Genomic DNA, 23714 nt, shown 5'->3' with positions numbered 1-23714 from the left:
GGGTTTAGCAGCCTTCACTTATGGATAGGCCTACACACTATTTCCAATCTGATATGACTGGAAGAAGAAGAAATGCTAACTAGAAAGAAGTGTAGAGAGAGAAGAGTCAGCAGAGTTTGAATTAAAAGCAGATTAGAGGAGAGAAATAAAACTTGAGTTCATCTCCCAGATTTCAGGCCATCTGAGGGGGCGTGTCCTGCAGCTCAACGTCACTGATGGTTATATAGGCTGCAGCTGTGGCGGCGGGCTCGCGCTGCTGAGACGGGCAGAACACTGAGGACCGGTGGCGCGCGCTCACAGATTCCCACTCAGCCACACACTCCCCAAACAAAGAGAAGCACGCGAGGCAGCACAGCATCCCACCCTTTCAGCCGCGAGCTCACTTGCAGAACCGCCCCCCCCCATCCCTCCAAGACAGAACCGGTCCGGTCCGAGGCTCGAGCGCACAGAAACCGACAATGACAGCTAACGGCGCGACTAACGGAACCAGCGACATGCTGCAGATCCAGTTCGGTCTGATCAATTGCGGGAACAAATACCTAACGGCAGAGACCTTCGGCTTCAAAATCAACGCCTCCGCCACTAGCATGAAGAAGAAGCAGATCTGGACTCTGGAGCAGAGCGGCGACGACTCCACCGGGAATGTGTTCTGCCTCAAGTCACATTTGGGCCGTTACATCGCCGCCGATAAGGACGGGAACGTTACCGGAGACAGCGAGACCCCGGGCCCAGAGTGCCGGTTCATCATCACCGCCCATGATGATGGACGCTGGTCCCTGCAGTCCGAGCCGCATGGCCGGTACCTGGGCGGAACCGAGGACCGGATCATCTGCTTCGCCCAGACCGCCTCTGTGGCGGAGAAATGGAGCGTGCACATTGCCATGCACCCGCAGGTGAACATCTTCAGCATGACGCGCAAGCGGTACGCGCACCTGAGCTCCAAGGTGGACGAGATTGCCATCGACCGGGACGTCCCGTGGGGGGTGGACTCCATGATCACGCTGGTGTTCTGCGATCAGCGCTACCACCTGCAGACCGCCGACAACCGCTTCCTGAGGAACGACGGCGCGCTGGTCGCCACCACGGACAAGAGCACGGGCTACACGCTGGAGTTCCGCTCCGGCAAGGTGGCGTTCAGGGACTGTAGCGGCAGGTACCTCGCGCCCTCTGGGCCCTCCGGTACCATGAAGTCCGGTAAGAGCGCGCGCGTGGGCAAGGACGAGCTGTTCGTGCTGGAGCAGAGCCACCCGCAGGTCGTGCTCACTGCTGCCAACGAGAGGAACGTCTCCACCCGGCAAGGTTGGTGGTGTGTGTGTGTGTGTGTGTGTGTGTGTTGGTATCTCATCCAGGGTTAAAGTGATGGAATGTCAGTCGTCCCCCCCCCCCCCCCCCCCCCCCCCCCCCACGTGTGTATATACGTACACACACTCTGCATCCTAAAGGGTGGGATATAGGACATGGACATGGCCTACCTAATGACAGCCTAAACAATGGGTAAATGAAAATGTCCCAGAAACACTAAAGACCTGTAATATATCACATTATGTGATTCACATCATCACAGTCTGAAGCTTAACCCATCAAATTGTGCATGTATTGTTTCCAAAGGCCACCCTAATTAAAACAGAATAGAAAAGAGCTGATAAAGCTCACTGACTGTCGTCCCTATTAGCTGTGTTTCCTGTGATATAGACAACCGGCATTAAAAGAGTCCAACAAAGACTGGGCACAGAGGCCTCAGCCTTGTTAACACACATGCAGCAGCATCATGTGCACGTGTGCCAACATTCAAATGTAAAACAGCCCTAAACTGGCAAGAGGCTGAACTTGCGAGTTTACAGAACAGCTCAGAGGAGAGGAAAGATGCAGTTACACCTCAAACTGCCGCAGTCCTTACATCCAGATATTTTCTTGGCACCTTTTAAAAGAATGGGCCCTGATTTATCACTGCATTCATTATTTGCAGCGTAACTTAGTCATGATGCTTTACATAGTTTATTATCCCTTAATCTACACTGAAGCGTTTCACTTCACTCACCCACTGTTGTCTATTGAACAGAACCTCCTGATACCAAAAATCTTCTTCCTGCTGCTGTTTAATAAACAACTTGGACAGAAAAGATGAAGTTAGAGGGTCTGAAAGCAGCTGAAGTCATTGGACAGATTTGTGGTTCTTCATGTGATAGTGATATAAACCAATTAATAATAATTGGGTACATATGATCTGCCCCAGGTGGGCTCCCTCCTGGCTGCAGTATTGTTTTATTTCTTCATTCTTTCAGATTGGGGGGGGTCTGTGTGCGCACTAATTTTGTGTCTGGTTTTCAGCTGTCAGTGGGCAGAGATACAAGCTTGTCCCTCTACCTTCTTCCTTCCTCACCCCTCCTTACTTTTTCCATCTCTCCCTCGCCATCCCATCCGTTCACCTCTTTCGCTCATTGTGCCTCTACCGCCAATCTTTTTTTGCGTCTCTTTCATCATTTCCTTATGCCTTTTTCCCATCCTCCCTTCACTTCTCCTGCCTCCTTGCCCCCTCCCCCGCAGCTCCTCCAGCCTTCAGGCCTGGCTGCTGTGTGTCTGAGGTGATTATCTGTGGCATCCCTCATGATGATGGGTGTCTAAGTAAATCACCACATTTTTCTAAATTAATCTATCAAAGAAAGATAATGAAATTAATCATTAGCCCTTAAATTAAAGGGGTGTGTGTTTCATGCTCTAAAAGTGTCTTTGAATTGGCACAAAAACATCAGTGTGATTTGGGTAGAGACGAGGAAAACGCCTGAGAAAGCAGAGAGACTGTGGCAGTGACTGTCTGGTGTAATGAAAGATAAGAATATACAAATTGATGCTCTTTAAGTCTATATTTAGAGTTTGGTCAGAGGAGCGTACTTGTGTGAATACTGTGCGGTTTGGTGGTTTTGCGTCCTCCTTTTCAAAAAGTATGATCTCTCTGTCCTTTTGTTTCCCGCTCCTGAGCCTGTCTCTCTGCTTTGTTTGCTTGTCATGGGGATATTTATCCACTTCTCTCTCCAGTCAGCTGCTTTTTCTCCACAAGTGGCGCCCGGTCTCAGACACAAAATGGAAGCCAGCTTGTGTTAAATAAAGATTCACAACATGGAAACATTAGAAATGCTGACTACTTTAAACTGATCTGTTGGAATTAGATGATGACGTCCTCTGTAATGACAGTGAATTGCGCTTTTAATCTCCAAGTCGTGGGGGGAAAAATGTCATTGCTGTCTGAGATATTTTGCTAAATCAGATTATTTCTTTCTATTATGGAGGGTGCAGCTCATTGAAATGCCACAAACATCTTGCTCCTCCTCATGCTGTGATACTAAAACAACCAAGATTAAAATATTTATTTTGACCGATTTCTCTACACACAAGTAAAAAGTCCTCGTTGGATGTGTTTTGGCAACTTCATCGGGAAAGCTTTTGTACTAACAGGCATTTAATCACTTTTTAATTGAGTAATATCACCAATCAGTTGCTGATTTCAGCTTCTAAATCTTCATTTTACATTATAACTTTTAGTAGCTGGTAAGGGCAAATAAATCTGGGCTGGATTAATTTTGGTTTTGCTAAATTTAATGGTCATCAGTCAGAACACACAATCATCAGTTGCAGCTCTATATACATTAACAGGAGATGCTCATATGGTGAGTTGCCTCCACAGAGGTAGAATTGCTCCAGTCCGATAGGCTGGTTAGGTCCTGCACCGATACTGACCTCATTTAGCAAATCGCTTGATGTGACCGATCCGCATTTAAGCTGATCTGAGTTTTCTTGTCAACAAAGAAAAGTTATGTTTACATTCGGTGTTGCTCACCAAAATGCATTGTGTGCATTCTTGAGGTCTAGTAAACCTGTCGAGTGCATTTCCTCCCTGTATTTACTATATATAAATAAAAACATAAATAAAAACCTGCATTGTTCACATCCATGTTTGCTAACTTGTGGTCTTCTTCCCTTTTTTGTAGTACATTAGATTTCTTTACGTTTTAACCGATGGCCAATTTTTGCTCAGTTGTATAGTGTGAAACCGGTGGCAGCACTATAACATCCTCATGTATTGATGTCCAGAAATGGTGAAAAATGGCCGTCACAATTTCCCAGATGCCAAGTTAACATTTAAAATGCCCAATGTATATTTAGTTGACTATCACAGAGGACTAATAAAACCTGCAAATATTCTCATTTGAGAAGCTAAAAACAGTGAATATTTTCCAATTTTGCTCAAAAAATATTGGATTAATATTTTTTTGCCGACAGACTGATTAATTGACAGATTGTTCCAACGCTAAAAAAAACTAAAAACCAGTGGCCAAAAAAGTAACGGGGACATTTTGAATTGAATTTCCATGTTACCTACTATCCACCATCAGCTGACTCGCTTACTCAGTTTTCAGTGCCACAGCAGAACCTGTGGACATTTTAGTGTTCATAAAAATAATATAACATGAAAATGATCCGCGCAGTAACTTAACAGATCTGGGGAAAACTCCACTGATATCTAATCGGTCCTCAATATCAGCAGATACCTTGACCTGATATCTAAATTGGTAATGAGTAAGAAAAAGTTGTATCAGTGCCTCCCTAATCAGAGGTCACTTGCTATGATGCCTTGCTTAAGGACACTTGTGCTCTCAGTCGACCACCCTGCAGCTCCAATCTGTCGATAATGAGCAAGAGGTCTCAACCTTTTAGAGGAAGACCTCATTCCTCCAACAACTGGATGATTGTGATGCGGATTAAATGTAGAGTGGAATTAAACCAGCTCCAGATGTTTTACGGACTGACAGCTGCTATTTGCCTCGCAGACCTGAACCAAGATGGCGGCTGAAGTCGGCTGGGTTTCATTAGCAGCCGAAGGTTTTTAGTGCGAGCCAGCTCAAGTGGGTCAGTCCAAAAGCTGCTTTGTATAATCAAAATTCATTGTCTTTGACTCATACTTAATTCTTATTGATCAAGACCAAGATCAGATCCAGTTTAGATGGAGTCATGTTTTGTTGAGACTCACTTGGGAGGAGTTTCTGCCATTTAAATGTATTGGTTCCCATTTTTGTTTACAAGCACCAGGGAACCTGTCCTCCTAATGTCATTTATAGCTTTTCCTTAAAGTAACTGTTTTTACTAGTTTGAGCTTTACATAGGAGGTCATTGGAGCAAAATGATCAGTCAGACAGGTTTTCAAGTCCACAGGAGTTTCAACTGCAATATTTAAACCATTTGAAGTTTAAAACCGCTCTGATTGCTTGTGGCATTTATTCTCATGTACTTCATGTGTTAATCTGCTGCATTCCACACACCTAAACAATGGAGCTGGTAAATAAAGTAATAAAAAATGCTGATTTTTCGCTCTAATTGACAGTATTAAAACAAACCAACTGACCTGACTGCTAATATTTTAAGGTCATTGCAGTTAATCATAAGTTGTCTGTTTTGTTGTTATGAATCCAAAATGCTGGAAAGAAATCACAAGGAATTAATTTTTGGACTGTGATGCTGCCCGCAACCTTTTAATTCCTCTGACATTTTATTTCTGTGTTCACATCTATCATCGTTGCTTCTTCTTTCTGATTCAATAATAACCGGAAAGGAGGCTTTTAATTAGCCAGCATGTTCACGTTACTCCATATGCCAGTCACATGATGCTATAAAGTGGGTTTTTTTATTTATTTTTTTATTTCAACCAAAACCCTAAATAAATCCATTTAATTCAGCCTTAATGAAGCATGCGGAGTTGACATGTAGGGAACCACCAGAAACAAGTCTAGTAACAAGTAATATTCAATGCACATTACAGCAGTCCTCCTGCTTCTGCTGTCCTCTAATTTGTGCGTGCACCTTTTGTAACAGCCATTAACTGAACCCTTGCTTGTTTCCGGACCATAACATCCACTCTCATCTCTGGAACGGAGATGGTCACAAATTCCCTGAGAGACTGTTTAACGACTGAGACACTCAATGGACTGTTCTGCCCCTAAACTGTAGCGCAAGTGTGAGTGAAGACCGAGCAACGGTTTGTCAGCTAAATGGATGAGAGCACATCATGTCCATATGGCTACTGGTGTGACCACTGAGTGCTGACTGCTCTTTGTAAGTGATGGTCCTCTCTGAAAGCAAGGATGAGGTGGCTAACATGGAGATGACAGTCCTGTGGTGTTTCATTGTTTTCAGCACCTGCTTGTATATCTGGAGTGTGATCCCTGTTGGGACAGGGCTGGCTTTGTGTCAAATATTTAACATGGCAATAAGGCAGCGCACCTTGTTGCATCCTGTGACTAACTTCCTGTGAAAAAGAAAGTGGGTTAACGAGACTTGGTTAATATGACTAAAGGCACATGAAAAGATTCACAATGCTAAGCAACTCTGCAAAGGTCAAGCGTTTCAATGGAATAGTTTGACATTTAGGGAAACGGGCTCAACTGCTTTCTTGCCCATAGTTAGTTGAGAAGATTGCTACCACTCTCACATCCGTCCTTTAAAGATCAAGCTACAGCCAGTTAGCTTAGCTTAGCATGAAGACTGGAAACGGGACAAAACAGCTAGCCTAACTCTGTCATCTGTACAAAAAAACAACAATTATGTGCAGGACCATTTCTTGGTTGTCACTGCACCCGGTAGGTGGATTGTGTTGCCTTTGGACAGAGTCAAGCTAGCTGTTCTCCCCCCTCATGTGTCAAGCCTTAATGCTAAGCTAAGGCTGCTAACTGTAGCTTTGTGTTAATTGTACAGACAAAAAAGTGGTATTGATCTTCTCATCTAGGCTAACTCTCTCTCATTTCCCTAAATTTTGAACTATTCTTTAACAACTGACGTTTGTAGGTTACAGTTGCTAAAACAGCCTCTCTTTATTCAGATATATAGGTTATTGTTGGAAAACCAGCACAAAGTAAACAATCACATTAAGATTTTACATGAAAATTAAATGGTATTAAATCAAATAGTTGTCACTGACTGGCTATGGTTGCCTGGCCCGTTTCCAGTACAAGCTCAAAAGTGTTGAAAATCAGTCAAATCAGAGTTATAAGCATGCCTTTAATCGTGTGTGTGTGTGTGGGTAAAGGGAGGAGCAGAAACTGAGGCTCCATGTTGTGTCTGGCCATGATTCAGGCCCCGACACCCTTTCTGTATCCTTCACCTCCCCGCTGGCAGGAAATGAGAGACGAGACGCACAACTCCGACCTTGGCTGGTGTGTGTTAATCCCTGCAGGGTAAAGGGTGGTGATTTGCCTCCCTACAACACATGACATTCTGCACACACACTCACCCAATAAGAAAAAAGAGAGGATGCCATCAGTTTATGCATCCTTGGTAGTGCTTACTGGCATGCTGACTCTTTAATGTGTTTATAGACCCTCAGTATGTTTGTGTGTTTTCACACTGTCAGAGTGTGTGTGTGTGCTGGGAGCATGCCAAGGGAGCTGCCTCATGTCAGCTGCAGAGCGCCAGGGAACCTCTCCCCCTTTTAATGTCGTCTACTTTATTATAGGTTAGGCTTTGTCTCCAGTGTGTCATCCTGCTGCTCTCTGGGTGTGTCTCCTCACTAATGCCCACTAACTCGCAGTCCTACTTTACTTCAGTCAATTTTGCAACACACTGAACACACAACGGGCTTGAAATCAATTTACCAAAAGATTTGGGACATCTCCCGGCACAATACTGTATCTGACATGTCTGACCTAATTTTAGAAGATTTTGTTGCATTTATTAGAGGAAGTGGGAGTATTAGAGTTCGGTTTGTCCATACTGTATAAGCAGTGGTGTTACAGTATTCAGTGTGTAGGCTGTCTGGCTGGCCTGTCATACTGCATGCATGCGTTTGGATCAGAACAAAGCCTGATGATCTGGCTGACTGTTTGTGCCCCAGCTGGTCGCCTCCTCAGTCAGGCCTGCTGAACAATAGGAGACACACACAAACACACACAATTGCACTTGATACAATCGCATGCTTTCACAGCAGGCCTCTGGTGCTGCCTCGCAGTAACCGGGGCCAACAATCTGTGCCTGCCGCCATCAGGCTGAATGCGGTGGGTGGGGTGGACAGAAAGACGGAGGGGTTGTTTTCAAGAGTGTGTGTGTTGTGCCTTAAATTTGGTGTGGTTTGGGTGGATTCTGCATGTGTGGTCACTACCTTTTGCTGTGGTTTGCTGAAGGGGGACTCTGAGAGTGTGTATGAGTGCAGAACCTTTCATCCACCTCCATTAACCATGTGAGCTTCACAAAGTGATCAGTATAGACATATCTGGGCAACACATACGCGCACACACACACGGAGAGATGAAGCCCGCCAGACAGCCTCAGCTTCTCTCTGGGTCACGGCTCAGGCTCTACAGGTGTCGGGGTGAGAGTTTTGTCTCTGTCAGTCGTGTATATTCATGTTGTGTGTGTGTGTGTGTACCCGCATGTAAAGTGTTCTCTTTTTAGTTTCCCTTTGTCTCATGTGTGAAAAAGTAACAGCTCCAGGATGCTGATGGACTTTAACTAGTGTGGAGTTTTTCATTTTAAAAAAAAAAATACTTATACATTAAACATCTATTAAGATTTTTGATTTTACAAAAATCGAATGAACTGTTTAACGAACAGCTGAATTCCACACACAACCCAATCACAGAAATAAAGAAAACATTAAGGATAATTTTAGACTGTCTCCGGGATACATCACATTTCTAAATTTTCGAAAAAGGCAGTAGTTTTGGGAAATATACACTGCTCAAAAAAATAAAGGGAACACTAAAATAACACATCCTAGATCTGTATGAATGAAATAATCTCATTAATTACTCCTTTCTTTACATAGTTGAATGTGCTGACAACAAAATCACACAAAAATTATCAATGGAAATCAAATTTATCAAACCATGGAGGTCTGGATTTGGAGTCACACTCAAAATCAAAGTGGAAAACCACACTACAGGCCGATCCAACTTTGATGTAATGTCCTTAAAACAAGTCAAAATGAGGCTCAGTAGTGTTTGTGGCCTCCACGTGCCTGTTTGACCTCCCTACAACGCCTGGGCTCCTGATGAGGTGGCAGATGGTCTCCTGAAGGATCTCCTCCCAGACCTGGACTAAAGCATCCGCCAACTCCTGGACAGTCTGTGGTGCAACGTGGCGTTGGTGGATGGAGCGAGACATGATGTCCCAGATGTGCTCTATTGGATTCAGGTCTGGGGAACAGGCGGGCCAGTCCATAGCATCAATGCCTTCCTCTTGCAGGAACTGCTGACACACTCCAGCCACATGAGGTCTAGCATTGTGTTGCATTAGGAGGAACCCAGGGCCAACCGCACCAGCATATGGTCTCGCAAGGGGTCTGAGGATCTCATCTCGGTACCTAATGGCAGTCAGGCTACCTCTGGCGAGCACATGGAGGGCTGAGCGGCCCCCCAAAGAAATGCCACCCCACACCATTACTGACCCACCGCCAAACCGGTCATGCTGGAGGATGTTGCAGGCAGCAGAACGTTCTCCACGGCGTCTCCAGACTCTGTCACGTCTGTCACATGTGCTCAGTGTGAACCTGCTTTCATCTGTGAAGAGCACGGCGTCAGTGGCGAATTTGCCAATCTTGGTGTTCTCTGGCAAATGCCAAATGTCCTGCACGGTGTTGGGCTGTAAGCACAACCCCCACCTGTGGACGTCGGGCCCTCATACCACCCTCATGGAGTCTGTTTCTGACCGTTTGAGCAGACACATGCACATTTGTGGCCTGCTGGAGGTCATTTTGCAGGGCTCTGGCAGTGCTCCTCCTTGCACAAAGGCAGAGGTAGCGGTTCTGCTGCTGGGTTGTTGCCCTCCTACGGCCTCCTCCACGTCTCCTGGTGTACTGGCCTGTCTCCTGGTAGCGCCTCCATGCTCTGGACATTACGCTGACAGACACAGCAAACCTTCTTGCCACAGCTCGCATTGATGTGCCATCCTGGATGAGCTGCACTACCTGAGCCACTTGTGTGGGTTTTAGACTCCGTCTCATGCTACCACTAGAGTGAAAGCACCGCCAGCATTCAAAAGTGACCAAAACATCAGCCAGGAAGCATAGGAACTGAGAAGTGGTCTGTGGTCACCACCTGCAGAACCACTCCTTTATTGGGGGTGTCTTGCTAATTGCCTCTAATTTCCGCCTGTTGTCTATACCATTTGCACAACCGGGTGCAGCATGTGAAATTGATTGTCAATCAGTGTTGCTTCCTAAGTGGACAACTTGATTTCACAGGAGTGTGATTGACTTGGAGTTACATTGTGGTGTTTGTGTTCCCTTCATTTTTTTGAGCAGTGTACTTATTTGCTCTCTTGCCAAAGGTTAAATGAGAGGATTGATATCACTCATGTCTGCACAATATATATGAAGCTATGGTCAGGAGTCAGTTGGCTTAGCATAAAGACTGGAAACGGGGTAATGCTATAGCATGGCTCTGTCCAAAGGTAACACAAATCTACACCAGCAGTTCCAACACTCACAAATTAACATGTTATACATAGACTCGTAACTCATTCAAACTCAGTGTAAAAATTACAATTTGCCATTTAACCAGTAACTTTCTGGAGAATGCACTGGTTGCCAGGTTGCCTCTCGTAAAAACGGTGAATTTATTTTTATGATCTACTGCAAACAAATGTGGTAGTTTTTTGTGCAGCCCTGGTGGCGGTTCATCTAATGGAGACTGTGTTTTAGATAATTTTTTTTTTTTTTTATTCAAATGATCTAACAATTTGTTTTGACTTGATATATCACTTGACATTTAAAGGGTACTTTAAATTTTCTTTAGGTTTTGAATAATGACTTTAATTTTTTTCTCAGACGTTTTGTGCCATTTTTGGTTTAAACTCATTCGTGATGCAGGTAACCCCATGGTCAGTTCCTGGTGGGTAGAAACAGATGCTTTACACTCTCTCCTGCCACGGTAATAAATGGTCTCTCCCGTGTTACTGTACTGAGGGTCCGAGGGTGTTGGCTGAGCAAGAAGCAGCGAGGATTAGAGGACAGTTCAGCAAGGGTACTGATGATCCTGGAGGCAAGCACACTCTGACCCTTTTTATTTTCTCCTTTTCACTGTCAACTCCTCCTCGAACGTGTTCATTCCCTCCTTGTCTGTTGCAGCCCCTTCGCACCATGTGGTTCCCATTATGGCCTCTTATTTTCCTTCTCAATCATCTGTGTGTGCGTGCGTGCTTGTTCGTACATGTGCATCCCCACATATTTCTGCAGAAACTCAATCTGGCTGCAGAGGCTAGAGTTCCCAAGTTGACTTTAGCAGGGACTCAACAGGAGTGGAGTGAGATGTAGTTTTCTGTGAGCATTAACTCTTTTGCAACTATTACCTTAGGTAATACTGTGTATTATATGGTGGTGGTGGTGTTGTTGTTATGAAGTACATCTTTGACTTCAGTTGGAGACAAACGATGTACAGCTTGTATTAAGACGTGTTGTGTGAAAGGGAAAAGGAAATGCTGATGAAGGGTACTGTGAATGAACGTTTTTGACCTTTTTGTTTTAAAAAAAAAAAAAAAAAAAAAGTAAGGTCCTCTTCAGAGTCATTAATATTTTGTTTGGACAGCATTCTAGCACATTTTCTTTTTTTTATGTAGGCAGTGTGACCACTGCAGCCAGTTGTTTGGGCTGTAAGAGAACAAGAAACATGGAAAAAGAGATAAAGTGGGGGAGGGTGTCACACATGAAACGGGAGAGGGATGGGGGAACACATCTTTCTTTCTCTCTCGGTCTTGTTCTGCGCACATTTACACAGCAGTCCAACAGACAGTCCATCTCTCTCTTTATCCAGCCCTTCAGCTATAGGTCCATCCATGCCATGACCTCATCATATACAATAGCGCGCATTGTGCTGCATAAAGCGTGTGTTAGGGGAGTGGTACGCTGGAGTTTTGTGTATATGTCTAGATCGTATTTTTGACTGATGTTTGTTTATCTCTTTGTTGCTCTTAAGTGCCTTTAGTAAGGATGATGTGAATTTAATAGAGAGGTCTGGTGTTCTGTAAACATACAGTTGAGTGTGTGGATGCTCGCACGCACGCACACATACAGACACGCACGCTTGCCTTTTAGACTGACACTAAATCCCCCCCCCCCCATTATTAATTAATTGGTTGGTTAAATTTTTCTGATTGATCAATTTTTAAATGTTAAGTCTAGTAGTCCAACACTGAGAAATATTCCAAGTTACTGTGTAAAAGACTTACATTTACATTTTATATTTGATCTATCTGAACCAGAGAATTTTCTGACATTTTGTGCCATGCTGCCAGCCAATGTCAGGCCACCATTTTGTTTCTAACTGAAATATCTACCCAACTGTTGGATGGATTTTCATTCACTTTGGTAAAGAGATTCATGCCAAGAGGATAAACCCTAATGACTCTGGTGATCCTTTTACTCTACAGTAATCACCAAGTCAAAGTTTTACTGTATACAGTACTTTGGTTTATGACCTAATTCATGCAAAACTGACATTCAGCCTCATTGTATTTTGTGTTTAGTGCTAAATGTTAGCATACTAACATGCTAAACTAAGATGGTGAACATGGTAAATATTAAACCTGCTTGCATTGTCATTTAGCTCAAAGCACTGCTCTGTGTGTGTGTGGCGGGGGGGGGTGTATACACAGACTCACGGAGCAGCTAGCATGGCTGTAAACTCTAAGTTGTAAAGGCTTAATAAATGACCAAACACATTAATATTATATAAACATGAATTGTTGCAGATGAATTGGTTCAGCTCCCTCTGCTGCTGTCTAAGTTCACAGTAGATTCCAGTGAAGTGAATATTCTTGTGGGTTTTTTCTGTGTTTTGTGACCGTCCACCATGATGAGTAATCTTTTGATCTGTAGTGGGGTCCGTCTGGCCTGTGACAGATGTGGGTGAGTGTGCAGCTGTGTGAAATCCCCCACTAATCCAAGCTGTCTGATGTTGCTCATTTAGTGTGTCTGATGCTGACCAGGAGATGTGTGGGTGTGTTAGAAGTTCATACCTCACAGTGTGGGTGGGTGGACTGGTGTTTGTCATCTTCTGTTGGACTCATGGTTGACCCACTAGCCTGTATTTTAGCTAAAACCCCATTCTCCCAACTATCTGACTCCGCCCAGGTATGGACCTGTCAGCCAATCAGGACGAGGAGGGCGACCAAGAAGTGTTCCAGGTGGAGATTTGTCGTGAAAACAGGAAGTGTGCGTTCCGGACCGCTGCTGGAAAATACTGGACACTGACTGCCAACGGCGGCCTGCAGTGCACCGCCTCCACCAAGTAAGCGTCACACACGTCACTACCGTGTCTCAACAAAAATCGACCACAACCACACCTGCTCAAATATGTTCACTCACTCACCAGAGGCAGTGACTGTGTGTGTGTGTGTGTGTGTGTGCGTTGATCACAGAGAACCCGACACTTGTCCTTCACAGCTCCTAGTCTGTAGTCCCTCCGGTAATTTGAGCTGTGACATGATTTATGAGTTTTACTGTAGGAGGTTTGTGTGTATTTGGTGGTGTGTGTTTGTGGGGGTGGGGGGGGTGAAGGATGAAGAGTGAGCGATGTCATGGCTCTGGCATGTTGGGGGAGACGAAGTGTGTTTCTGTGCGCCCTCAACCTATAAAGAGTGATTTTCTTTCATGTGCAGTGGTTGGTTCAGCCAGAGAGCTGACCTGTGACTTTGTGCTCCTGGATGATATCCCTGTGAGGCCCCAAACAGATTCAGGAGTAGGTGCTTAGACTACTCTTGTCATCTTTGTCAGTATTTGGTTCCATTATTGTGTATTTAAAAATTACCTGAATTTTGAAAATCTCATTGTTTCTAATGCAAAGATAGACGTTGCAGATGCGCAGGAGTGAGACAGAGCACAACAAAACCTGATCCAGTATCCGATTGCTCAAAGAAGCATGTGTCCAGAGTTAACTCAGAGACAGTAATTGACATGCTGCAGAGTGCTCTGCAGGAAAGTCACCAAATTCCTCCATCACATTCTTGAGATTTAACTGTTCACTCCTCGCAGATCTAACAAACATCTTTTCCGAGTCCGTTTGTGGAAACGATTTGGAGAATGTTTCAGAGCTTCTCTAATAAAATCTAGCAAGGCGAAATGAGTTTGGTGCTGGCTATGCAAGGAAATAAAACCCTCCCCTATGCCAAGTGAAAGGGTTAACAAGCTACTTGATTCAACTTAACCCAAGACTACAAGTGAAGCTTATTCCTCGACCCCTGAGCCTACTGATCCAATTACCCAACGATTACTCCAGTTCTGGATAAAGCAGCTGGGTGCAGTTTTCTGATCAACAGACTGTGTTTGCACCTGACACTCAGGTGCTACTGGATGTCTAACTGCTGTGTAAATTCAGTTATCCTTCTCACCTCCCATGCCTTCACTTTCTCTCTTTCTCTCTCTGTAGGTCGGCTAATTGCTACTTTGACATTGAGTGGCGTGGGAAGAGGCTGACTCTCCGGGCTGCTAATGGGAAGTATGTCGCCGCCAAGAAAAACGGCCAGCTAGCAGCCACCATCGACTCTGCCGGTTGGTGAGATTTGTTGATTCAGCCGTTCAGACAATGACATGTAGCTAACTGATTTACTTTTCAGTGGAGGAGGGATGAGTAGAAGTTCACCACAGTAAAAGACAGGAATGAAATCATGGCTAGATTTTCCAGTTGTTTCTAAGGCTTCAGCACTTCTGAGCAGAGTGGGTCTGTTTCGTAATAGCGGGATGCTTACTCTTTGGGAAATCAGCTTTGTTGCAATCTTTTTGTCTGTTCTTTTGCCACGTTTCTTTTTAAATTAATTACGTTGAGTGGAAATGTCACTAGAAAACGGAGTATGTAGAGTCTCTGAGGAGCTTGCACTGTGACATCAAAAGAGGCGGAAAGTCGCATTTAAAGCAACTTTATACTTGTACTCCACTACAATTCAGAGGCAAGTATTGTACAAGAGACTTTTCCCCTCTAATCTTTTTAGACTGTTTCATTGAAATACCAAAAAACAAAGACAGATTGGTAGAAATCTTGGACAAAATTACTTTTATAAAGTAGTTAAAACTAGCGTCATGTTGATTAACAAAAACTTTAAAATGATACTTACACATTTATATCGGTATAAACAATCTATCTGTCACAGGGGATATTTTACTGCAGAACAAGTAGTTTTACTTTTACTAATAAAACTTCTATACTTTCACTTAAACAGGATTTTGAATGCAGGACATCTACTTGTACAGAACAAAAGATTTGACCATAAGAGCACCTACTTTCATTACTGTTGTCCTGTGTGCTGCAGCTTCTGATGAGGGAGCTGTCAGCGACCACAGGGCTCTTTAGTTGCTTTGCATACATTTCAAATGAGCGAGATGAAAACCCAGTGCTTTAAGCTCAAGCACTGAGCCGCAACGAAATGCACAACATGGTCTTCCAGAGCAGTTTGAGTGTTTTTGAAGGTACCGATTCTCAAATTTTAGATCTTAAAACCAAAGTGTTGTGTAATTAAATGTACACAGTGAAACAAGCTGTAGTTTTTACACTGTTGCGTCCTTTGTCTGTCTCCAGGTGAGTCTGAGGAGTTTCTTATGAAGCTGATTAACCGCCCGATCATTGTGCTGCGCGGGGAGCACGGCTTCATCGGCTGCAGGAAGGTGACGGGGACGCTGGACTCCAACCGCTCCTCCTATGACTACTTCACTCTGGAGTTCAGAGACGGCGCCTACAGCCTGCAAGGTCAGTGTAGGATTTTAGCAGATAGACGCTCCGTGTCTTGATGAAGGACATGTTTGCTATTGTGTGATGTAAAGCAGCATTACGAAGCTGGGAGAATGGTATTGCTTGTCGGAGCGTGTGTAAGGACCTCCCTCAGGCGTACAAGGGATTAAATAATTTTCTCTTTAAGGGATTGTCATTATGGGTTTACTCTCATGAAGCATTTGTGCCAAAAAGGGGGATTTGATTCGGGTAATTTCCCCCGCCTTTACATTATGTAATTCAAACAAAGCAATTTTAAGCTGGATCTTTTGTTCCCCCCTCCATTCTTTTTATTCACACCCTCCCCCACCTTTCTGCCACACAATACATCCATCTACACACTCCCTTGCTTTCACCATCTTGTCTCTGTCTAAACTCTGTTCCTCCTTAATCTCTTCTCCTCCGGCAGACTCGACGGGTAAATACTGGATGGTGGGTAACGAGCAGTCGGTGGTGAGCAGCAGCGACACACCTGTTGACTTCCTCTTCGAGTTTTGCGATTACAACAAGCTGGCCATCCGCCACGCCGGCGACAACAAGTACCTCCGTGGCGACCACGCCGGCGTGCTGAAGGCCAACGCCGATGACCTGGAGACCGCCACGCTCTGGGAGTACTGAGGGAAGCTAGGATGTGGTCACCCACTGCTGCGATGCTGATAAATGAAGTGTGGTGACGCAGCACTACCCGTCCATACACCTACCTGTCCCCCACTCACCCTCCCGTCCATTCCTTATATTATATCCTGTACTTATGACTTTATGTATTGATAAACTGCACAGAGAGAACAGAAATGATAGAAAAGGGGAGACACTCCTGTCTGCCCTGCCTCCCTTTCCTTCCCTTTATCCTTCCTTCCTCCCTTTCCCAGCTCTGCTCTGCAGCGCCAACCTTTCTGTTGCCATAGTTACCGTGGGGCTGTACACTTTTTTTTTTTTTTTTTTTTCCTGCTCCGATCTGGTTCGCTGCTTGACCCGCCACTCACACTCCTCCTCGCCTTACGATTGTGCCGTCCCTCTCCTAGAACAGAGCAGAGCTACATTAAAAGAGCCCTCCCCACCTGGGTTAACCCCCTCGTCTCTACTCTACTGGTCTCTATTGTCTGTGTGAGCAGCGCATGGTGGCAGTATTAATGGTGTCTGACCTGGTCGGCTAGATCTGTTTCTACCTGAACTAATCTACCAAAACAGATCCACCACCGGATAAAATCTACTTCAGCTGCTTCCTGTCAGCTGGATCTAAAAGGTGGAGCATGAGGGTCTTTTTTTGTGTCTGGCTCATGTAGAAGCAGATTCACGTAGGACCAGGCCTAGTGTGTTTGTTTTTAAGAGCAGGCCCTGTTGCCTCTGTGTGATGACTGTGATATAACTGAGTGGATCTGATGATGATAAAGATATTGAAGATGGTGTTACTGACTGGTTTAACCCCCTTCCTTCATCTCAACTGTAAAATTTTCAAATGTAAACCTGTTTCCTGTGTTGTTCTCTAGCTGTGTTCTCATTGGTTGGCAGGGATTTTCCTGGACCAAACAGGATATAGGAAATTAAAACATAACCCCGCCCCTCCCCGCAAGCTAAACCTATTGTCCCGAGAACATTATAAAGAAAATTTAAATGGTGCGGTCACACATGTTTACTGCACTCACCTGTCCTTACCACTGACACACAGTTGGGGTCCTTTCTTTTTCTATGTCCAAGGCACAGACATTATCATGGGTAGGCGTACAGTAGGTAACCATAGCAGGGTGAAATGATTTATAGACCCTTTTGAAAGCTGCTTTTTGAATCAATCAACCAAACTTAGACCTCAGCCTTTATCTACACCAAACCTTTGATACTGGATTAACAAACTTATCATCTCACACACAACTGACTAAACTGGAACCTGGTGCTACTAACTCCTACAGTAACTCGTGACACGTTGAGAAATGCTACAGGCCCGTCGAGCATCTCGCACACTGCACAGACAGTGATTTCCTGCTGCGTCTCTGCCCCTGCACTTGAGAGCTTTGCCATATGACCGAAAAGGGCTGCAAGAGTACCCATAATACCGTAAACCTGCTTCTTCTTTTGCTTTTAATTTCTGTCTAAACTTTAAGTATCACGACAGCCTTCACAATGATATGTGACCTATTTAGTTTTTGTTGGATTTTTCTGTTTGTTCCTTGCCAGTGAAGGTGGGGAAGGGATAGGTTTAAAAAAAAAAACAGAAAAGAAGCAGACTTTTGTCGTCCTTTTTAACTGAAATGTCTGTTATGCAGTCATGTAGCACATTGCACCCATGGGTCCTGCCCTCTTTGATTCTCTACCCTTCAGCAGCCTGCTTTCTCCATTACCCACTGAAGCAGCAATGGTTTCTGTTTATCTTAAGATTATCGTGGCATGTGGCCCTAACTGTTTGGGCTCTTTAACCCATCATCGTAATCACCAAGCATTCCTCTGATGTGAAAGTCAGTAGGGAAAACCAATCATTGTAGCTCCATGAAATGATCCATGATTGTAGCCAGCTCCTCACCAAGTCCGTCCAATTTTCCCTCTGAAGTTTTGACCGTTTTTGCATGAAGGGTTGAGAATCTCAAGTGACTAAAAGGAGCAGTTATCCTCGGAGAAACAACATCTCCAAGGTAACAAGACCAAGGCTTAGACAAACGGATGTGGAAGGGTAAACATGTGGTAATGACTGTGCCTTACTCTTGAGTTTTTGGGCAGTAGGAAAATAAAAGATAATTAAAAAAAAAAAAAGAGAAAAAAAAAGAATGAAAGTCCACATCTTTGCTTTGTATAACTGGAACTTCTTTTTGTATTATTATTTTGTATAATTTTTTTGATATTGTGGATTAATCTCTCTTGTGCCATTAGTTCACCTGAAATCCAACGACCAATAAAACTGGGATTTGGAACGCTACATGTCTCTTTGTTTGTCTCTGGTTCACTCAAACCCTGATGTTCCCACTTGTTTCTTTTATTAAACTACCAATTTTCCCACAGGAACACATGCTGAATGATCTGAGAAAATCAAAACTTGAATTAAATGAAATTATTAATAAAAAGAATGATCATACTTCTCCATGCTTTAGTCTCCAGAGGGGTACCAGGCAGGGTTGCCCATTCTACCTCGCTATTTGCCATTTTTATAGAACTACTAGCAGCTGCTATCAGACAAAATAATTGAATTCAAACAGAAAATATACACCACAAGATAAGCTTTTATGCAGATGATGTATTAATTTTCCTCCTAAACTCACAAACGTCTCTTTCTGAGACAATCACACTTACAAATTCTCATCTATCTCAGACTTCTCCATTAACTGGAGTAAATCCATAGTTTTACCTATAAAGTGTGATTTCCAGAGTATATCTACCACACCGCTAAAGTCTGGGAATATTAAATATCTGGGTGTCAATATTTCCTCCAGGCTGTCAGAACTGACATGGCTAAACTACACGGCTTTAATTAAATCAATAGAGGATGACCTTGTACGGTGGACATCATTACCTATATCACTCACGGGAAGAGTCTCCACCATAAAAATGATGGTCCTACCTAAAATCAATTACCTGTTTTCAATGTTACCCACCAAACCCTCTGCTGTCTGGTTTAAATCACTGGACTCAAACATCTCAAAATTTTTGTGGAAAAATAAACCCCCACCAATCAGCAAAAAGCAAAAGATTCTGGTGGTTTAGAACTGCCAAATGTGTATCATTACTTCCTGTCCAATAGATTACAATATATCTCAAAATGGATCAATCAGACCACTTATGGATGGACATAGAGCAAACATTCTGTAAGGAAATTTCCGATATGCCATTCATCAGTTCCAGCATCAAACGTCATACCTGCTTTAAAAGCATTAACATAAGCACTTCCCTGGCAGTTTGGTGGGAACTCAAAATATCTGGGTCTTCACCTATCTCATGCAGATTTACCCCAATCTGGAATAATCCTGACATCTTGCAAAATAAGAAAACACTAAATTCCCCACTGTGGTATGACAAAGGGATAAGACATCTAGAGCATGTAATGCTTTATTCAATTCCAGGATCTAGTGGCACAATATGGAATTAGCCATAATAGATTTCTGGAATTTCAACAGTTAAAATCCATAATTCAGTCCAGATAGTCCAATAGTCCAGACCAAAACTTCTGGATGCAGATATGTTTAAATACCTTTAGAACGATTACAAATCCCAATCTACAACTCATACAGTATAAAACTCTCTATAGAACACACTATACTGGACAAAGGATGTTCAGAATGGGTCAAACATCTGCCGGAACTGCTCAGGTAACATATCTGATAGTTACATGCATGCTATGTGGCAATATGCACCTGTTCAAAAGTTCTGGCAGAAGATATGTGAAGACCTATGATATGGCTAAGTTACCCCGTCCCAGTTTCCCCTTCACTCTGCGTGCGTTGGGGATTCTGACTTGATTGAGAGGTGTCGGGGGATCGTATTTAGGGATCCAAGCCCGAGTGGTCTGGGAAGCCGCGAATGCAAGGCATCGCGGTTCCCAGTACCAGCGGAGCTGGGAACCCTATTGGAATCGTTAGGATTTTTATTATTATTCTTCCGTACGTTTTCGCCTAATTCCAATACTGCGGCCTAGACGGTAAGTGCTACACACACGAAACTCACAGGGTAGGTTCAGACCCATGAGACGACGGCAGGCGCAAAAATTTGCACATTTCTACCTCTAGGGGGCGCTATAAGCAAGGTCAACACGTTTGGTCTTGGAACTCCGCGCACACGAAGGCTGATATCAAAAACCTTATATCCACTCGTTCGTGGGATCGAGCTGAATCTCATGGTATAGGCCACGCCTAAGCGAAGATAGTTTTTGCGATGTTGCAAAAAAAAAGTCTGGTTTTTTTTTGCAACATCGCAAAAACTGAAACCTTTCCTCATTGGCTGCCGCTCTTCTGCGGGTTTGCCTCTTGCGTTTCGTCGGTATTGCGTTGTCAAGTGGCATTTGGATGGTCGTTTTTATGTTGTTTTTTTTTTGGGGCGTCTGTTGGTTGGGTCGGGGTCTTCCGCTTTTGCATCGTGGTGCATCTGCGAGTCATATATTTATTTATTTTTTTCTTTCTCCCACCACTATTGGCTACTGGGGTTCTTGCCTGCCTGTTGCTGGGGTCGGTGTGGCACAGTCGTGGCGTCCCACTCTCACTAACAACTACATTCTTTAACAGGCTCATGCGCACACACATGTACACACACATATACAGACACATTCACACACAGACACACACAGTCTCACACATAGACACAAACAAATTTAGGTTGTCCCTGGTAGAATTATTCCTGATGCTTTTCTTTCAGTTACTTATTTAAATTAATTGTTATTATTCCAGCTCTCATGACTGTGCTATGTTGCTTATTTATTGTGCGTGACTGTTTGTTTTAATTTTTCTCTTAGTTGTCTTACTATGTCAGCTGTTTATTGCTGCTGTTCGGCTGGTTGTCTTTTACTATTATTATTATTTTTATTGTTTATTTGTTTGTTTTTGTTTGTGTTTGTTTGTTGTTGATTTCTCCTCCCCAAGCCCCCCTCTCTGTTCTATTGCAAGTTTCGTTGCTTTCTGCTATTGCCTGTTGTCCCCACCTTCCACCCCCTTGCAGGTGTTGTCCTTTCTCTGTGCTCTCTGTTTGTGCCCCCCCATCCCCATGTCTGCCCCCCTGTTCGGCAGGTGACAAATCAATACATAATTAAATAAATAATAAAACAGACAAAGGAGTATATTAGGAGTATATATATATACTCTCTTGTTAAAGTAAAATCTGTCTGGCACAATATGGTATCCAGCTAAATAAACAAACAAAAAAAAACCCTACCAATTTTCCTAGTTATTTAAACTAGCTAACGCTAATTAAGTAAACATTTGCTCCATAAATTAAAAACTCTCTCCAGCTGACTTTTAAATGTTTCCGAATGCCCTGTTTTAAAAGGAGTCTTCAATATTCTTTAAATAAATAGTCTTTGTACATGATATTGTGATAAAAGACTGAGGCTAAAGATAAAATGTCCCAGGCCAAACATTTGCAGCATCCTCACCAGCTGATTATCCGTGTAGGACATTGAAATTAACAGTTTTGTTCTTGTAGTATAGAGTTAGTTCTTGTATTTTATTTATTATTCCATTCTGCTTTGTGTAATGTTACATACTATTACTAGCAAGACTGAGGTTGGATTAATGTTTTGTTGGTATTTTCAAATAGTATGCTAAAGTGGTAACGTTACAAGACGAATGAATGTATGAAAATACTCCTTGGTCTTCGCAAGCTAGTTTGCCAGACATGCTAATCTTTGCAGCTCACATTAGAGCAGACAAACACGCTGTTTTATTCAGGAGGTAATACTTCATTACACAATCAGTTCGGAGGAGTGTAGTGAACTGTCAACTAGAAAATTACAGATATTTTGTGCATCATTGTGTACATTTTCCTAGAATTCAACTTGGCATTTGGGTACTTCATGAGACCACTGAGATCTTGAATTAATTAACAAATAAAGCTGAGTTTAAACAGGGCTTGATGGACACACAGGGTCTGTGAGCTGGAAGAGGTTAAGAATCTCAGGCTACATTCTTGTTTGTTCTTGCATGCTGATGTTACACCTACTCAACGCCACATAATAACACAGTTCAACCTGCATAGTTCTGGAAATCACAGCCTTTTCTTGCCCTGCTCATTTCTCACATAAGCGTAGTGCTTCATAGTGGTCTCCTGCCAGTTTCTGACCACAGCGGCTCCATGTGCTGTCCCACTTACACACATGCAGACGGAAACACACACACTTTTTCCTGTCTCCTGAATAGAGCCTTTGTGTTACAACGTTTATTCTAGTGCACAGAAAGGGCAACCCCCTCCAAAGATTCACACACACACACACACACACACACACACACACACACACACACACACACACAAACACCATCCGGGGTGGTAATGTAATGATGCAGCCTCAAGAGCAGGTCTTTAATCCCCTGCCACCCGCCCCATCAGGCTCACAGATCCCAGAGGAACACCCAACATGGCAAAACAAACACACACCACCTCTCCATTTAATGTCATCCCCTCTGCTTCCTCATGCCTCCACCACCTAATCTTTCTCCCCCTCTCTCTCCCTCTCTGCCTGCTTTAACCTTCTCCTCCCATCAATCCCTCCATCCCTCATACTCTTACTGTTTTTTCCTCCCCTTTTCCCTCCTCCCTCTTCTGACCTATTCTGTTAAAAGGATGAGTCACTCAAAATATGACCCAGATCCTAGAAATGGGTGCAGTGTTTGTGGGTAAAGTGTCAGGCTGCAGGCAGAGCTGCCTGGTCGGCCCTCTCTCTCTCTCTCTCTCTCTTTCAGAACAAATGAACGAGTGAAGAGAGGGTGCGATGGAGGGTTAAGGGGGGGAGGAGAGGCGATGTGCAAAATGGCCGCTGTCTCTACCCACATTAGAGTCCCCCAAAACCTCAGCTCAATTGCCCTGTTGCTATGGAAACACCAGCTGCGGGAAGCGGAGAGATCTGAACCAAAGAGGTGAGTGGGTGTGTGGCGTAGTCAGGGCAAGAAATGTCAACAACCATCATTACATCCAAAAAGCAGGCTGATTGAGGCCTTGGCTTGTTGGGGGGGTGTTCACAGAGCTTAGGGGGGTTAGGATAAGGAGCCTTTAGGGAGAAGCTGAAGGAGGAGGAATGGGGTGTCTGCCTTTGATCAGAAAATACCTCGTCATTTAGGAAACAGCAGAAGGCCAAGCTCTGCTGAACTACTTTCCTCCTTTTAATATTCCTCCCATCTGCTCCACTGCAGACGATGTGTTTGTATATACTGTCTCTTCCATCTTTCATCTGACTGCGTTTCTGACGGTTCTCCTAGCTCTGATCAAATCTACGTCCACGCGTATTTTTCCATCTCTCATGTGGCCAGGCAGTAAGTCAGTGGGTCACTGGGTCAGTCAGTAAGAGCTTTAGGGGATGTGAAT

General features: G+C 43.9%; 1 protein-coding gene across 1 annotated transcript; it reads left to right on the top strand.

Moving 5' to 3' along the window:
* Nucleotides 1-269: 269 nt before the first annotated feature.
* fscn1a (fascin actin-bundling protein 1a) lies at nucleotides 270-18636 on the top strand. Its single transcript, XM_046041431.1, has 5 exons — nucleotides 270-1299; nucleotides 13109-13265; nucleotides 14403-14524; nucleotides 15546-15713; nucleotides 16144-18636. The coding sequence occupies exons 1-5, from the start codon at nucleotides 459-461 to the stop codon at nucleotides 16350-16352; spliced, it is 1497 nt and encodes a 498-aa protein (XP_045897387.1). The 5' UTR covers nucleotides 270-458; the 3' UTR covers nucleotides 16353-18636.
* Nucleotides 18637-23714: the final 5078 nt, after the last annotated feature.

Source organism: Micropterus dolomieu, linkage group LG02, assembly GCF_021292245.1.
Source record: "Micropterus dolomieu isolate WLL.071019.BEF.003 ecotype Adirondacks linkage group LG02, ASM2129224v1, whole genome shotgun sequence".
NCBI classification, from domain to species: Eukaryota; Metazoa; Chordata; class Actinopteri; order Centrarchiformes; family Centrarchidae; genus Micropterus; species Micropterus dolomieu.
The sequence above is the reverse complement of the archived record's forward strand: the minus strand, read 5'-3'. Positions and strand labels throughout refer to the sequence as shown.